This window comes from Molossus molossus, unplaced genomic scaffold (assembly GCF_014108415.1).
Source record: "Molossus molossus isolate mMolMol1 unplaced genomic scaffold, mMolMol1.p scaffold_m16_p_1, whole genome shotgun sequence".
Lineage (NCBI taxonomy): Eukaryota > Metazoa > Chordata > Mammalia > Chiroptera > Molossidae > Molossus > Molossus molossus.
In genome coordinates this window covers 89,539,398-89,558,401 of record NW_023425344.1, presented here as the reverse complement: position 1 = coordinate 89,558,401, position 19,004 = coordinate 89,539,398, and the positions used below count along the sequence as shown (strand labels likewise).

General features: G+C 36.9%; 1 protein-coding gene across 28 annotated transcripts in view; it reads right to left on the bottom strand.

Annotated features, from left to right (window-relative positions):
* ZMYND11 (zinc finger MYND-type containing 11) overlaps positions 1 to 19,004 on the bottom strand; it is a 155,963-nt gene that overhangs the window by 5,906 nt on the left and 131,053 nt on the right. For 24 of the 28 annotated variants that reach the window (XM_036280827.1, XM_036280862.1, XM_036280876.1 and 21 more), the window contains 6 exons: positions 18,130 to 18,207; positions 16,936 to 17,054; positions 12,190 to 12,397; positions 11,722 to 11,790; positions 10,625 to 10,897; positions 9,383 to 9,568 (listed from right to left, as the gene is read on the bottom strand). In XM_036280827.1, coding sequence (XP_036136720.1) covers positions 9,383 to 9,568; positions 10,625 to 10,897; positions 11,722 to 11,790; positions 12,190 to 12,397; positions 16,936 to 17,054; positions 18,130 to 18,207 — 933 coding nt within the window. The remainder of the gene's footprint in view (positions 1 to 9,382; positions 9,569 to 10,624; positions 10,898 to 11,721; positions 11,791 to 12,189; positions 12,398 to 16,935; positions 17,055 to 18,129; positions 18,208 to 19,004) is intronic. The other 4 variants (XM_036280917.1, XM_036280929.1, XM_036280922.1 and 1 more) reach the window with 3 other exon arrangements.

Genomic DNA, 19,004 nt, shown 5'->3' with positions numbered 1-19,004 from the left:
TTTATCCTCACCCAAAGACATTTTTTGATATTTTGTTCAGATAGAGTGGGAAGGAGAGAGAGAGAGAGAGAGAAACATCGACGTGAAAGGGACACATAGAGTGGTTGCCACACACACGACCCAACCAGAGCCAGGGACAAACTGCAACCGAGGTACATGCCCTTAGCGGGAACCGAACCCGGGTCTCTCTGGACCGCAGGCCGACGCTCCAACCGCTGAGCCAAACTGGCCAGGGCTAAACATGCACTTTTGAATAGCCAAATATATCAAATAAGAAATCACAAGGGAGACTTCTGGTCAAGATGGCAGCGTAGGTAAACGCGGTATCGCGTCCTCCCATAACCACATCAAAGTTACAACTAAACTACGGAACAACCATCATTCAAAGCCGCCTGAAATCAAGCTGAAAGGAAGTCCTACAAGTACGGAATTAAAGCAGCAGCCACATCGAGACTGGTAGGAGGGGCGGAGACGGACGGGCTGGTCCCACACCCACATGGAGCAGATAAAAATCAGGAGGATACCTTGGCTGGAAAAGTCCTCCCTGAGGGGTCCCTGTCCCACACCAGGTGCCCCGCTCAAGGTTCCAGTGCCAGGAAGAGAATCCCCATAACTTCTGGCTGGAAAAACCAGCGGGAACTGAGGCTCAGGGAGGATGAGGCGGCTGGAGCCCCAGACAGCTCCTCTTAAAGGGCCCACACACAGACTTACTCAGCCTTGCTCCCTTTAAGCTCAGAGGGGAGGCAGCTTCAGGGGCACCAGAGACATACAGGGAAGAACTGAGCTGTCTGGCTGGAGAGGGGGCTTTCTCCTGGACAGACGTGCTGTCAGAGGCCTTTGTTCCTTTGGTGAGCCCTTCCCTGGGGCGGCAGACAGTCGCCATATCTGGGACTCCAGCAACTTGGCTCACACTGTGTGCCCCGCCCTGGTGATTCCATGAGACCCCACCCAAGCTGTTGCCAGTTGCTTTACCATAGGATTTGCCTGTCTTGGATCCTGCTTCAGGTTTTACTAAATTCTTTCAAACAAGCAGCATCAGGTATCAGCTAGCCCCATACTCCCCGTTAAGTAATACATAGAAACAAACACAGGGAAGCAGCCAAAATGAGGAGACAAAGAAACGGGTCCCAAATGAAAGAACAGAACAAAACTCCAGGAAAAGAACTATGTGAAATGGAGATAAGCAACCTAACAGATGCTGAGTTCAAAACACTGCTTATAAGGATGTTCAATGAGTTTAATGAGAACCTCAGTGAACTCAGTGAGGGCCTCAAGAGCATAAAAGAGGAGCAGTCAGAAATAAAGAATGCACAGTCAGAAATGAAGGAGGCACTAACTGAAATAAAGAATAATTTACACATATTCAGTAGTAGAGTAGGTAAAGCCAAGAAGCAAACCATCGATTTGGAATATAAGAAAGCAAAAAACACCCAATCAAAACAGCAAAAAGAAAAAAGAATCCAAAAAAAAAAAAAAAATGAGGATAGTATAAGGAGCCTCTGGACCACTTCAAGCTTACCAACATTTACATCTTGGGGATGCCAGAAGGAGGAGAGAGAGAACAAGAAATTGAAAACTTATTTGAAACAATAATGGCAGAAAACTTCCCTAACTTGGTGAAGGAAACAGTCATACAAGTTCAGGAAGCACAGAGAGTCCCAAACAAGATGAACCCCAAGAGGCCCACACCAAGACACATCATCATCAAAATGCAAAAGATTCAAGACAAAGAGAGAATCTTAAAAGCAACAAGAGAAAAGCAGTTACCTACAAGGGAACCCCCATAAGAATGTCAGCTGATTTCTCAAAAGAAACTTTGCAGGCCAGAAGGGAGTGGCAAGAAATACTCAGAGTGATGAAAAGCAAGAACCTACAACCAAGATTACTCTATTCTGCAAAGCTGTCATTTAGAATCCGATGGACATACCAAGAGTGTCCCAGACAGGAAAAAGCTAAAGGAGTCCATCACCACAAACCATTATTATATAAAATGTTGAAGGGTCTTTTTGAAGAAAAAGATAAAAAATATGAACAAACTAAATGGCAATGAATACATATCTATCGACAATTGAATCTACAAACAAAATGAACAAGCAGAACAGAAACATTCTCATAGATACAGAGAACATTTTGTTGGTTGCCAGATGGGAGGGGGGTTGGGAGAATGGGTGAAAAAGGTGAAGGGATTAATAAGTACAAATTGGTTGCTAAACTGACAAACCTCAAAGGGAAGGGAGGTTATGGGGTGGGAAGAAATAAACCAAAGAACTTATATGCATAACCAATGGACACAGACAGTGTGGGAAAAGGCGGGGGGGGGGGCAGGCAGGAGTGGGGAGGAGGGGGGTCAATGAGGGAAAAATGAGGAACATCTGTAATACATCCAACAATAAAGTTTAAAAATAAATAAATAAATAAATAAATAAATCACAAGGGAAATTAGAAAACACAACATAACAAAATTTAAAAGACATAGCAAGGCAGTGCTCAGAAGGAAATTATGGGTGGCAAATATCTACCTTAAGAAAAGAAAGATCAAATCAGTAACCTAAAAGTTTGCTTTAAGGAATTAGGAAAAACAAACTAAACACAAAGCTAGCAGAACAAACAAAACAAGAAAAATTAGAGCAGAGCTAAATAGGGAATAGAAAAGCAGGGGAAAAAAATCAATTGCCCTGGCCAGTTTGGCTCAGCGGTTAGAGCATCGGCCTGCGGTCCAGAGAGACCCGGGTTCGGTTCCCGTAAGGGCATGTACCTCGGTTGCAGTTTGTCCCCGGCCCTGGTTGGTCGTGCGGGTGGCAGCCACTCGATGTGTCCCTTTCACATCGATGTTTCTCTCTCTCTCCCTCCCACTCTATCTGTGCAAAAAATGGAAAAATGTCCTCGGGTGAGGATTAAAAAAAAAAAAAAAAAAAATCAAAGTTGGTTCTTCAAAAAGGTCAACAAAATTTATAAAGCTATATAGCTAGATGGACTAACAGAGGACACTGTTAACAACTATACACACCAAATTGGTAACTTAGATAAAGTTGGCAAACTCCTAGAAACAAAACCTACCAAGACTAAATCACAAAGAAATAGAAAATCTGAGAAGACCTGTAACTAGTAAGTAGATTGAATTATTAATCAAAAATCTCCCAGTAAAAAGAGCTCTGAACCTGATGTCTTCTCTAGTAAATTCTACCAAATTCTTAGTTGAAAATGAACAGATAACCAATTCTTCTCAAACTTTTCAAAAACAACTACAGATGATTCAAATGAAAATAAGTTAATGTAACAGACCACATCAACCTAATGAGGGAAAACAGTACATAATTATTTCAATTGATGGTCATGAGAAAAAGCATCTGACTAAATTCAACACCTTGCATGATAAAAATACTCAACAATACAGGAACAGAAAGAAACTACTCCAGATATTAAAAGCCACATATGAAAAACCCACCACAAACATCATACTCAATGGTGAAAGACAAAATTTTTCCTCTAGATCAGGAACAAGACAAGAATGCCTGCTTTTCACTTCTCTTCAACAGAGTACTGAACATTTTAGCCAGAGCAATTCAGCAAACAAGAAATAAAAGCCATACAAATTAAAAAAAATAAAATAAAATTATCTGTTTGCATATGGTATGATCTAGGATGCTGAAAACCCTAAAGATTCCAGAATAAAGCTGTTAGACCTAATAAATGAATTCAGCAAAGTAGCAGGATACTAAGTCAGTTCACTAAAATCAATTACATTTCTATACATGAACAATGAACAACCTCATAAGGAAATTATGAAAACAATTCTATTTAAAATTGCTCAAGAAAGAATAAAATACTTAGAAATTAACCAAGGAGGTGAAAGACTTGTTCAGTGAAAACTAAAACATAATTCTGCAATTAAAGAAGACATAAATAAATGGAAACACACCCCATGTTCACAGATTAAAAGACTTAAAAGTGTTAAAATGTCAATACTACTGAGAATGATCTATATATTCAATGCTAATTCCCATCAAAATCCCAATGACTTGCCTGGCTGATGTGGCTTATTGGTTAACCTTTCCCATGGACTGAGAGGTCACCAGTTCGATTCCTGGTTAGGACACATGCCCGGGTGTGGGCTTGATCCCCAGTAGAGGGTGTGCAGGAGGCAGCCAATCTGTTTCTATCTCTCCCTCTCCCTTCCTCTATTAAAAAAAAAAAAAAATCAATGAAAACACATTTATATAAAGAAAGAAAGGCTCAGGCCAACTCGCGCAATGGTTGAGGCTCTGAGTACGTTAAAAATAAAAAATTCCAATGACATTTTTAGTAGAAACAGAAAGCCCATCCTAATATTTCATGTGTAATCTCAAGGACCTCGAATAGCCAAAACAATCATGAAAAAAGAACAAATCTGGAGGACTCCTACTTCTTGATACCAATATTTATTACCAAGTTATATTAATCAAAACTGTGTGGTACTGGCATAGAGACAAACACAGACCAGTGGAATAGAACAGAGGGGCCAGAAATAAACCCTTACACTTTTGGTCAAATTTCGACGAGGGTGCCAAGACCATTTAATGGGGATCAGTCTTTTAATAAATGGTGCTGGAAGAAAACTGAATCCTTATCTAACACCATATATATAAAAAAATTAACTCAAAATGGATCAAGGATGTAAATGTCAGACCTAACACAGTAAAACTCTTAGAGAAGAAAACATAGGACAGAAACTTCACAACACTGGATTTGGCAATGATTTCTTGGATATTATACCAAAGACACAGATGATAACAAACTGAATTTTAGAAAATGATCCACAGAATGGGAGAGAATATTTGCAAATCATATATCTGATTAACAAATTAATATCCAGAATACATAGAAAGCTCCTAAAACTCAACAATAACAAAAACTTTGATTCAGAAATGGGCAAGGGACTTGAACAGACGTTTATCAGAAAAGATACAGGAATACCAACAGATATATGTAAAGATGATCAACATAACTTATCATCAGGGAAATGTAAATCAAAACGACACTGAGATATCACCTTCTACCCACATGGATGGCTGCCATCGAAGTAAAAGAGAACAAGTGTTTTTGGGAATGTAAGATGGTGCAGCTCCTGTGGAAACAATATGGAGGTCCCTCAAAAAATTAAAGATAGAATTACCAGATGATTCAACAATCCCACCCAGAAGAATTAAAAGCAGGTTTCAAAAAAACATTTGTATACCCATGTTTAAAGGAGCATTGTTCACAAAAGTGAACATCAACATGTGAATAAGCAAAATGTGGTATATACATATAAATGAAATATTTTTCAGCCTTAAAAAGGAGGAAAATTTGGCAATATGCTACAACATTGATGAACATTAAGGACGTTATGGAAAAAGGGCAAATATTATATGATTACAGTTTGCCACTGAATATGCTATTATCAAGGTCACTTATGACCAAACACTACTGGTCAATTCTCAGCCCTCATCTTATTTGGCAATTTTGGGAAATGTTTTGATTATCACAGCTTTGGAAGGGGAGGGGGAGGGGGCAGAGGGGAAGAGGTGCTACTGGCATCCAGTGGGTAGGGGCCTGGGATGCAGTTAAACATCCTACTATGTTCAGGATAGCCCTCTCTCCCATGAATTTCTGGTCCAAATGTTGATAGTACTGAGGTTGAAAAACTGGTCTAAACAAAAGGGAAAAATCCATGTAATCTAGACTGGACCTGGGAGAAGAACATGGCGCAAAAATAAAAACTAAGAATTCAAGCTGAGTTGGTAAAAGAATGATGGTATCATTAACAGATACCCATAAGGAGGATGAACAGGTAGTGAAGGGCAAGGAAGATGAGCCTGAGTTTTAGAAATAATTACTTGAAAATGCATCCATATAAATATGTGAGTTCTACAGAGAAACAGCTAGACAGATATACAGACTGATATAGATAGACCTACAGATATACAGATTTGACAGCTGATATTAAGAATCTTAGGGTAGGACCCAGGGAGAATAGCCTACATTGGGTACCTAAAATTATACCCCCTGACAGTCTTCACTGAGTATTCTATGTCTTTCTTATCATTAAAATGAATCTTTTGAGAGTTCTTGTGATCTGATTATGTCAGCACTGCAATTTCAGTTATAGTTACTATTAAAAAAATGTAGACAGCCCAATTTAATTTTTGGAAACAGTTGTAATGAGTCAGATCAATGTTTGAAAGTTGGGCCTGTGTTAATTAATCATGTGACTTTGGAAACAAGTTTTAACTTCTATCTTAGTTTCTTCATCTTAAGTAATATTTTAAGCAACACCATCCTTTCTCCCAAGTATCCTATTACCTTATTTATGCACTCACTCATTTTATCTCTCTCCCTTTCTTACTATTTTTCTCTTTATTATATCTCATTTTAACATCCATTTTTTGCCATTTCACATACCTAAATACTTTCTTTACTACAATGTTGTAGTATTTCTTACAATAATGTAAGATTTAATTATAATGCAAAAATAATTCTAAATATTTTACCAGTCTACTTGAAATGACATGATGAGCAGAAGCAGCTTAGAAGGAAGGGTGAATTTCAGCTCTACTAACCAGGATTTTACTGTTTAAGCACATAAGCCTCAAATTCCTCACCTAAAAAAATGGGTCTAAATCAAAGCAGGATGATGTACTGGCAGAAAACCACACACAAAGATCAATGAAACAGAACAGGTAGCCCAGAAATAAACCCATACACATATGGTCAGTTAATTTATGACAAAGAAGCCAAGAATATACAATGGGGAAAGGCGAAGCCTCTTCAATAAATAGTATTAGGAAAACTGGACACCCACATGCAAAAAAAACAAACCTAGACCACTATCTTATACCATATACAGAAATCAACTCAAAATGGGTCAACGATTTGAATGTAAGACCTGAAACCATAAACTTCCTAGAGGGAAACAGGGGTAAGCTCCTAGTTATCAGTCTTGATTTTTTTTTCTTTTTGGACACCAAAACAAAGGAAACAAAAGCAAAAATAAAGTTGGGCATATTAAACTAAAAACCTTCTATACAGTGAACAAACTTATAAATGAAATATTTTTCAGCCTTAAAAAGGAGGAAAATTTGGCAATATGCTACAACAATATGCTACAAAATGAAAAGGCAACCAGAGGAATGGGAAAATAGTATTTGCAAATTATGTATCTGATAAGGGGTTAATGTCCTATAAAATAAAGAGATCATACAACTTAACAGAAAACAAAAAACAACCAAATAACCTAATTAAACAATGGGGAAAGGACTTGAATACATTTCTCTAAAGAAGACATACTAACGGCCAACAAGTATAAGAAAACGTGCTCCACATCTCTAACAATCAGGGAAATGCTAATCAAAACCACAATGATTATCACCTCACACCTCTTAGAATGGCTATTCCCAAAAAGAGGTAGTGTTGGCCAGAATGTGGAGAAAAGGGAACCCTTGGTGCATTGTTGGTGGGAATGTAAACTGGTATAGCCACCACAGAAAACAATATGGAAGCTCCTCAAAAAATTAAAAATAGAACTACCATATGATCCAGCAATCCCACTTCTGGTATTTATCCAAGTGAAATAAAAACAGGATATTGAAAAGATATATGCACCCCATGGTGCATATTCACTATAGACAAGATATTGACACAACCTAAGTGTCTGTTAATGGGTGAATGAATGAGGATGCAACACACACACACAAGTATTCTTCAGCCACAAGAAAAAAGGAAATCCTGCCTTTTGTGACAAGATGGATAGACTGTAAGGGCATTATGCATAGTTAAATAAGTCAGAGAAAGACATATAATGCATGGTATCACTTATATGTGGAATCAGATAAATAGATATAATAGGATCAACTTCAGCTATTTCGCAAATGTGTTATAAAAGGCAGTATAATTCGTTTTTATTTTTTTTTATCTTCACCCGAGGACATTTTTGCATTTATCTTCAGATAGAGCAGGAGAGAGAGAAGGGGGAAGAGAGAGAGAGAAAGAAACATGGATGTAAGAGAGACACAGCGACTGGTTGCCACTCACACTACCCCAACTGGGGCCAGGGACAAACTGAAACTGAGGTATGTGCCTTAGTTAGAACTGAACTCGGGACTCTCTGATTCATAGGCTGATGCTCTAACCACTGAGGCAAACTGGCCAGGGCTGTATAACTCTCTATTACAGCCTCCTCTTCCCATTTCCTTGACTGTTAGTAAACTTACAAAGATTTCTTCTTTTAAGTTTAATGTCCACTTCTGGCTTTCTCTTGTCTTTGCATGAAGGTAGCATTACAGACATGGTGTCAGGGTACAGTTGCTTGTTTTATCTTGAGCACACCTTAATTTCCATCTAGTGGTATTTATTTCATTATTCATCTGTTTTTCCTACCAGCTTATTTTCACAGACTCTTCTAAATTATACGTTAACTTTCCCTTTTCCTTCTTGCCCAATCTATGTAACAATTTTTATAATAATGTTTACTTTCCTCATGAAACATTTACTTTACATGTATTGAAAGACTCTTCAGAACATGGTCTGGATCAAATCAAGAATCACTAAACTTCCTATAGTAATTCATTAAAGTTAAAACCAAGTTATGAGCTTTTGGGAGCAAAACTATTTTTCCCACCACCAATTACCTGAGATCTATGAAGAATGTGTGTGTGCTCAGAAGCTTCTAATACAGGTGAGAGACAAGTGTCACAAACAGGATACAATGAAAAATGAACTATTTCTCATATTCTAACTGGATTTAGAGACCGGTGAGATGTTACTATTATAAAGTAAAAGTGATCCATTAACAGAATCTAATGTATAAATGCTGCTACTGTGACACACATTTATAATTTCACAATTTAGATATCACCTATCAGGAGCTACCAGGCAAAAGGCAGAGCCAGCCAATTTATCCAAATAAAATACTTGCATACATGAAGAAGTTATATAAATTAACTGTACTAAGTATGTTATGTAGTAAAGTATCATAATCTCAATTTAACAAACTCAGTACTGTGGGATCTGGAGTTGAGAAATGTATAGACTTTTAATGAAATTTACAAAATTAATTAGCACTGGCCAGGTGGCTCAGTTAGTTGGAGCGTCGTCTGTACACCAAAAGGTTGCAGGTTCGATCCCCAGTTAGGGTGCGTACAGGAGGCAATGAATCGATGTTCCTCTCACTCTTTCTCAAAATCAATTAAAAAAATATCATATCCTCAAGTGAGGATTGAAAAAATTAAAGCTGATATTTCACATTTGATCTTATTTCATGGATATAATTATTTGCATATGCCACATATATCTTTCTGAAATTGATTTTCATCATACCTGTGATACATTTTCAATAATCAGATTCTTTAAAAATATTGATATTTACCCACTGCTTCTTCTTGGTCTGAGAAATTAGTTGTTTGTGCTGTGTTGCTAGTTTCTTGATTTCCTCTACAAATTCTTCTTTACACTTTTCCTTTACTTGTTTACATTTTCTGTCCATCTCACCCTGCATATTGGCGACAGCTTTATTTACAGCTTGTCTTTTTTCTTCTTCCATTTCAGAACGCAGCTGAAATGAAAAATGAGTTAACCCACAATATGTCAACTTACAATTTACAAAGACCTTAATATAAGTGGAACCTCAGTTCTTGAACTTAATTCATTCTGGAAGGCTATTTGAGAAGTGATTTGTTCAAAAACCGAAATCATTTTTCCCATTAGAAATAATGTAAACTGAATTAATCTGTTCAAGACCCTTAAATGATTCCATTTTAACTTTTCTGATATATAGTACATGCCTAATGCACTGTTTAAACTATAAACAAACACGTCTTTTCTTAAACTTATCAAACCACCCCTATCAGCCTTAAATGGATCACTTTAGTGCTTGTTCCAGAGGTGTCTTTCAGGAGGTCAGCCTGCAGCATCTTCCTATTTTCACATATCACTGCCTCTGAAATGCTGTCATGGGCTAACTGCTTTTCCTTCACCCAAATTAACACCAGTTTTTCTACCTCTTCAAATGCCTGTGATCATAGTCTCTTTCATACCCTTAGCACCATTAGCATTCTTGATGGCCTCTTTATGTTTTAAAATTGTGCTAATCATCCATTTCACTAGCAACAAAAGAAAAAAAACAAACAAAACCAAAACAAAACCCACAAAATCATTTGCTGAGATGTTAATATGATGTTAGTGGTAAACTGACTGACATACTCCTTGTTTGTGGCCTGAGAGACACTTTCTGTCATGAGGAGTATTAACAAGAAAAGGTTCTGAGGTCAAGAACCACATCCTGAAATCATTTCTGTGGTTAAGAACTGAACTGTTCCAAATGGGAGACATTTAAGAACCAAGGTTTGACTGTACTTAGTTTGTACTTAAACAATGTACCCAGTCCCTTTATTTCTCTGAGATCTGTGAATATTTAGCTGAGAGAAGTATTACTGTTGACTGAAATATTATAAAAGATACTTTATTACATTCCCAGTTTTAGTGTATTCCTAGTTTTAAAAAATAGCTGCTTGGCTGATACATGAGTGAAAGAAACTAAACTGCTAGAGGAAACCACTCACTCAGCATGCCCAGGGGTAAGAGGGCACCTCATGCTGTGGGGGCTTCTTACCTTTTCTAGAGCTTCTCGTACAACTCTTTCAGTTTCTCGCTTGTGATCAGACTTCATTCGGTCTTTAAAGTCATTGAAAATTTTGGTGTACTTGTCATGGCACATGCTTTGACACACTCCATCACTGGTGGTCTGGGTGCTTCGATGCAGCATTCTTGGTGAAGAGGCACTTAACTTCTTGGTCTGAGTTGACACTGAAACTTTTTCGATTGGCTGAGGCATTGTGGGGATTTCCTGGCTGGAACTGACTGCTTCAGTTTCAGGCTCTGGTTCCTAAAAGGGTAAGAGAAGTGCTTCAATGTAAAACAAAACCATTAACTTACTAGTTCAAGAATAAGCTCTTTTGGGATAGAACAGTGATATACATAAAATAGCCATATAAGAAAACCGTTTTAAAAAAACCCATGTAATTAAGACAGTAAATTCTATTAGGTATATTTTACCACAATTGAAAATTAAAAAATAATTTAAAAAACCATGCCATTAATAACTACAATGATTAACAGTAGCTTCATTTACAATTTCATTACGTTAACGCTATAATTTTTGCTTTTAGAAGACAAAACAGAAAAATTTATCATATAAAATCATTATCGATTTATAGTCACTTTTTTGGACTAGATTCATTAACAAATTTCCTAAAATCCTAAACCATTTTCATTGAATATGTGTTTGGACTATACCCAGATTTACACCTGGTTTTAAACTTTTTAAAAGGCTGAGCTTAACCCTAGTTTCCTCCTGTTTTTAAATGGCCTTACCGATGTACCAAACACTTTGTGTTTATGTTTAATAATGCTATGAGAACATATCAGAGTTCCAGAAAATACCAAAAAGTATACTCCCACATAGCCAGACTTGGTCAGTGGTTGCTTAACTGAGGTGGATACTTGGCATGGAGACTTGGCATGTGCGTTTTTCCAGTGACAGCACATAATGACAGAAAGGTCAGAAGACTGAGTTCAAACTTGGTTGATAGCATTTGACTGATGGCAATAAATTTCACAAATACACATCACGAGCAACTGTCTTGACCATAACTTTGAAAATATTTCCTGTGTCAATGCCACCTGGAAACCGCAAGGTGCAAAACTTACTTCTTTTTTGGGTTCCACACTTTGATTACGTCGCCCTTTCTTTGCTCTTGGTTCCTGAGTGACCTTTAGCTGTGGGCATCATAAAAGTAACAGCATATTATTCCAGACACTGAAACACTTCTCTGCTGAAAATACTAGCCATGGACCCACAGGTAAGAAGTAACTTATTCGATTTCATGAAGTTACCGCTTACTCATTACTGTTCCGATGTGCAAGGCTTGAAAGAGCTAACGTGCCTTTGGAAGAGGAGCAGTGCACTTACTCTCTTCAAACAGGCAGGGTCAGATCAGGGTCGTGGGTGGCTTAGCTATTTGAATTGGGTTCAGTTTCTTTTGCAGAGCACTTTACAAATGTTTACATGAAAGGAAGGAGAAATGTCAGAATCTGCTCTTTACAGCGAGGAGTGTTCACTAACAATGTTCACATTCAAAATAACTGACGGGTAGTTTCTATGGGGACACCACTCACCTGTTCATTGCTGGTAGAAGAGATACTAGATTCTGCCTCCTCCTCCCCACGGTCCTCATTCTTAGACTTCCAAAATCTTCCTTCACGAAGGAAACGCTGATGCAGTTCCAGCTCATCACAGGCCTTTTTCCAACCCATACTGCGCTTAACATGCAGCCGATGGACGTTAACTGTGATGTCCTGTATGTTTTCAGAAGGAATCCAAGCCCTAGCAACATTTAAAGGTATAGTTAGAAATTTCCAAAATGCTTGTGGACTCCACCCATTGTAAAGTATGATTTGTGGAAATTCCAATTTACTGAGGCTGTTAGTTATATGGCTTGAATAAAAAACGCTTACCAAGTTGAAAACAGGTGAGGTAACTTTTGTTGTTTTTAGTCATCAAAGCAAAGTTCTCAGATTGAAGTGATTCAAGTATCTCAGAACTGTTCACTGTTTTCTTTAATCAGCTCAAGCTTGTCACAGTTTATATATACATTCTGCATAAATCCTTTTTTAAATGTTACCTCTTGTTGATCTCAATACTCCAAGTTACTTAAAATCTAGCTATTTGCAAATGAGAACTACAAAAATAATTTGAAAATGGCCAGAAATTTTCATGAGAGTTGTACATAAAATATGAGGACTTCCAAAAATTATTACCTAGTGAGTTATATTTATATCACGTCCCTACTCATTAGATGAACCATGGTTAATGAATGAATAGAGAGGTTGTTTGAATCATTTAGCAACTAAGTACAAAACTATAAACACAACTTCAAGTATCTCTGAATTATGTGTAATATTGATCTAAAACTACAGAATAAAAACTGTATTTGGTTCTATTGGGAAAATGCTGGAAATTCAATAAAATTTTCCTGGGCACTAATCGGGCTGGACTGAAATTAGTGCCAATAAAGAATGCTGTTTACTGTGTGCCGGTGGAAGGAACCACAAAGCATACAACAGTGATTCAGGCCTATCTGATCCTGAGTGTTACTGCCACCAATAAAGGTATTTTAGTTCACTTTTTAAAAGCAGAAGCTTTCAAATTAAAAAAGAAAAGAAATAAAGGCAGAATATTTCTGTTACGAACAGTGCTGACTACCTGGAACAAACTCCTGAACTTTAACGTTAATTATCTACTTATCCCTGAATATAATAAAATTGATTCACATCTGTTCTTAATATGGGACTTAATTCTCAATGTAGTTCATAATACATTCCTATCCTCTTTAATCAATTCCATTATTATAGGTAATCAGATTCCAGTTTTAAAGGTTATCAGTAGGTATGCAAACTGATCTACAAAAAAAGAAAAAAAAAATAACAAAAATGGCAAACTCTCCACAATTTAAAGTGTTTAATAAACAGAGGTATAATCTAATTTGGCTATATCTATACATCTGTCAAACCTGAATGCTCTAAATATATTCAGAATAAAATGGCTAAGGATCTGGAGGAAAATGAACTCAAACTATTCTATTTTTTTCTTGCAATACCTGATTTCGTGCCAGTTCCTCCTAGCTGTGCCATTTCACCCTCCAGCTACATGCAGCAGAAGAAGTTAGCCTTGACACAAAATAAAAAAATCTTCTGAATCCTATGTGTCTAAAATTTTTAGATAAAATCTTATAGGAAACAAGATTTTTTTTGGGAAAAAACCCTCTGGAAATATAATTTTGTTTATAATTCTCTCTTCAGATGACAAAATTACTCTAAGGACCCAAGTAGATTAGCTCAACTATTCTTTTAAAATATTTTCTGCATAATATACTGAACCACGTAAGACAAATTAACTCACATTAATAAAGTATCACTCATGGTTGAAGATACTATAAAGCTGCTTGAAAATTGATGAAAAAAAAATTACAGGTAAAAATTCTGATTATCAATTATTCTAACCTAGCAGCATGGTCTTAAAAACTAAGTGGATTCTTATTTTTTCTAAGTCAACTGTGTTTTACTTAGTGACATTTTAAAAATTGAATCGAATGTTTCTTCTCTAATTTGCCCATTTGTATTTTAATGTTAACCTTCACTAAATATTTGCCACATACCAGGCACTATGCTTAGGTATTTATATATAAATTTTTCTTTCAACCTGCCCTGGCCGGTTTGGCTCAGCAGTTAAAGCGTCGGCCTGGGGACCAAAGAGTCACGGGTATGATTTCGGTCAAGGGCACATACCTTGGTCGCGGTTTGGTCCCAGCCATGCAAGGACACAACTCTAATCACTGGTCGGGGTCATGCAGGAGGCAACCAGTCGATGTATCTCTCTCACATCAATGTCTCTCTCCCCAACACACTCTATCTGAAGACAAATGGATAAATATCCTCAGGTGAGGATTAAAAAAAAATTTCTTTAGGTCTTAAATACTCTTGCCCTGGCCGGTTCAGCTCAGTGGTTAGAGTGTTGGCCTGTGAACCAGGGTCCTGGGTTCAGTTCCTGCTAGGGGCACATACCAAAAAAATAAAATAAAATTAAACTAAAAAAATAAATCTTAAATACTCTTATAAGATAGGTACTACTGAGGCCCCGATTTTATAAGTGAGTAAATAAGGCTGAGAGAGACTAAATAACTTGTACAAGATGACAGCAGAAAATGATCATGCAAGGACACAATGCTAATCACTTGACCTTCCTTGGTATCAATTTAGAGATTTCTACAGATTAATGTGTCTACAGAGAGACTGCTCTAACTCATTTGTGAAATGTGCACTGTTTCCCTGCCTGTGTTAATGGAAAACTGAAACAAACTGAATATGATGTACTAAGCACAGAGCATTAAATATTGCCATGTAATAATCATACAATTAAAACATTCAGTTTGTATTGAATTATGTAACCAATGTTTCTTGCCATGAAAGCAGTGTCAGCTAAGTGTGCATCTATCTATGAAAGAACAAAACTACCCTTTTTTGGAAATTTACACTATTCACAGGTTCCTTAGAACTAAACTTTTATTTAAATTAAATGAAAACTAGGTAAAACATCACTATGAAGAAGAATAAAGTCTCTCATTCTATAGCTTCTCTTATGGTAATAACGATACAAGACACCCTCCAGGCATATCAGGAGACAAGACACTTCATGGACTGTAAATTTAAATCCTTGCACAGTATGACTTTTAGATCATTTAGCTGACTTCTGGCACTTTCCCCCTTTAATTGAATATCTGAGCTAAATGAACCCTCCCCGCTAAAATTTCATGTGAATTATTTTTCCTGCTGTGGCTTGATTAGAATCATTAATCTCTGAGTCCTATGATAGTTCACAATACTTGAATTCACTTTTACAGTCAATGCTATTATAATACATTATTTAGAACAATATCTTAGACTTTCTAATTTTCAATGTGCAATAAAATGTAAGGCCTTCCCAGGTTCTCAACCTTCCTAATGCCGCAACCCTTTGTTCCTCATGTTATGGTAACCCCCAAACATAAAATTATTTTCGTTGCTACTTCATAACTGTAATTTTGCTACTGTTATGTCTTAGGCGACCCCTGTGAAAGGGTCGTTCAACCCCCAAAGGGGTCGCAACCCACAGGTTGAGAATCGTTGCTTAAGCCATGGCCGGTTTGGCTCAGTGGTTGGAGCGTCGGCCTGTGGACCAATGAGTCACAGGTTCGATTACAGTCAAGTAGTGCATGTTATCTCGGTTACAGTTTGTCCCCAGCCCTGGTCGGGTCACGCGGGAGGCAAGCAGTTGATGTGTATCTCTCACATTGATGTTTCTTTCTCTCCCCATCCCTCCCATTCTATCTGGTGATAAATAAAAAAAATATTTTGGGGTGAGAATTAAAAAAAAAATTAAGGCCTTAATATCACAATAAAGGAAGCAGCTATAATTTTATAGTATAGTTGAGCATTTTTTGTGTGAAATACTTAACTATGCAAAAATAATTTTATAGTATTAAGAATTTTTACCCTATACATATTATATTATAAAAATGCAAATTTTTACACTTTGCTGTATACATATCCCTAGCGAAAGAAACTTTAAAATCTAGATTGGAAACAGTGGCTGTTAGTTCCATGCATATAATACTTTTTTTTTTATCCTCACCTGAGGACATTTTTCCATTTTTTGTACAGACAGAGTGGAAGGGAGAGAGAAGAAGAGAGAGAGAGGGAAACATCGATGTGAAAGGGACACATCGAGTGGCTGCCACCCGCACTACCAACCAGGGCCGGGGACAAACTGCAACCGAGGCATATGCCCTTAGCGGGAACCAAACCCGGGTCTCTCTGGACTGCAGGCGGATGCTCTAACCACTGAACCAAACTGGCCAGGGCCATGCATATAATTCTTATGCATATCTCAAGTATTCACATACATTCTAAGATCACATGACTGACACTCTCTTCTGCTCCCAACTTGATTATTTTTGTCTATGGCTTTTTAACAGAGCCTTGGAAACATAGGTTGAAACAACTGAAATGTCATTACAATACTATGAAATGGACACATTCAGAGAACCCTTTTTCTCCACTTCCATCAGGAATTCAGACCCAGTGTTAACATGCATCTGAGTTCAACAGTGTCAATTACTGAAGCTGGTTTGCTTAGTTAACAGTATCTGAAATATACATAGAAACATAATTTATAGAAATCACTGTTAGTTGCCTAATCAAATTAAGTGCTGATTTATTTCTTCAACTGAAAGAAACTTCATGCTGTTTCTGGTTAAGAAGCCACTGGACTGAGTCTCAAGAACTCCACAGAGCTCAGCTATGACTGCTGCACATGGCAGTGATTACCTTTGATGGTGGTGACCAAAGAAGCGGACGTCAACCTGATTGTCTTCCTTCTGCATGACCTTGGCTGGCCAGAATCCAAAACCTTTCATCTTAGCCCAAACCAGTTCATGATTAGGTATCTGGAAATAAAATGTTCTACCTTGTCATATTACTTTTAAATTATCAAATACAAGTAGATCATTAACACTGAACTAGTTAGTCAAGTATAATTCATTATTTTGAAAATATTTCTAACTCCTTACTAAACATTTATAACTTTTTTTCTTTTCTGGGATTAACTGATTTTGCCTCTAAGTAAAACACCAAATTTACTTTAGAATAGAATATGGACCTTCATTTCTAAGAATATACAGGAAGAATACTCGCTTCATATCCTGTAGTACCATGGAATGAGGCAGTTGGGGGTAAACAGAAGGTCCTCACTGTGTTAAGAGCCTGTTAGAAATGGGAGGCTTTTTAGGCCAATTCAAGCCTACCTAATTAGACATTTAAATTTTCATAAAACTTTCAAGTGACTGAGAAGCATGATAACTTCTTGAAGACTGGCTGCGCTCAGATGGCCTTTTACATCCGTGTCTTTGGGGCCCCCAGAATACTCACAGGCTTCTTGTCATCACCCTTCCTGAAATCATGTCATTTAGGGGAAATTACACAGCTATTAATATATGTAAAGACTTAAATTTCTTGTGAAAAAATGAGAGGAAAAGCAAAAAATCTACTTTATATCTTTAGGGACTCAATGTTTATTCTTAAGTTCCTTATGGGCCCTAGCCAGTTTGGCTCAGTGGTTAAAGTGTCAGCCCCTGGACCAAAAAGTCGCAGGTTCAATTCCAGTCAAAGGAACATGCCTCGGTTACAGTTTGGTCCCCAGCCCTGGTCGGGGTTGTGTGGGAGGTAACCAATCAATGTTGGGAGGTAACCAATCAATGTCTCTCTCACATCGATGTCTCTCTCTATCTCTCCTCACTCTATCTAAAAATAAGTGGAAGAATATCTTCGAATGAGGATTTTAAAAAATAAATAAATGAACAAACACAGAATTGGATACTGATTCCAAGCTGTTTTTATACTTATAAAAACCATATGTACTATGATATAAAGAAACATATTTAGGAAGGATTATCTTTAAACTAACTAAATAAACTTCCTTAGAACATCGTACACTTAAGAAGTAAAACACAAAGTGTCACATACACAAGGATAGCAGAACCAATTATCAGGACGAGCATTTGACAAATAGAAGCAGTTCTTGCAAAGCTGTAGCTCATCCAGCTGAAAAAGAAAAACAACTATTTTAGCCTACATAAAATATCCATGTGTGTGAAACTATATAAAATTGATCCATGTAAATTAACATTCTTGTTCATGTACATAGCCTTGAATTTTGTTCCTAAGCTTAAATTTTAAATTTTCAATAATATTGGAAAAGTGCCATTTTCCTGTTCAAACCACTCCCATGGTCCTAGGTTGCATTTAAAAGAGAAGACAAATTCCTTACAAGGCCTGGCATGTTTGACCTCTGCATTCCAGCCTCACTGGTGCCTTTGACTATTTAGCATTTGGATTAATGCAATTTCCTCAGAAGGTCTTTCTCATCTAACCATATAAAATTCCCATTACCAATAAAACAGTCCTTACTTTTCCTCATTCTCAATTTTAGTCTTTGTTTTCTTTCATAACATCCTTTTATAACTTAAAAAGAAATATCCTTTGTCTGTTTCTTTGCGTCTCCATCTTCAGACTATAGCTCCTTGAGCAGGAAGCCAATACCTTAACACTATTTCATTCCTCCTAACACACTGCACAGCGTATAACAGACACTTAATAAATATTTGTTAAATGAATTTTAAAAAGCAAATTTGAAATGAATTCAAGAAACAAAACTTGTATATAATTAAAACACTTTTGCAAAGAAAATATGGTTATAGGTGAGTGTTTCAAATAAGAAAGATCCCATTGACAAAACATCGTCTTAAAATATGTTCTTCATTTATTGTATAAATATTAACTTCGTTGTTTGATTTTTTGCCTGTGTGGTATCTTTCACTGAAAGAGGGTAACATTTGTTA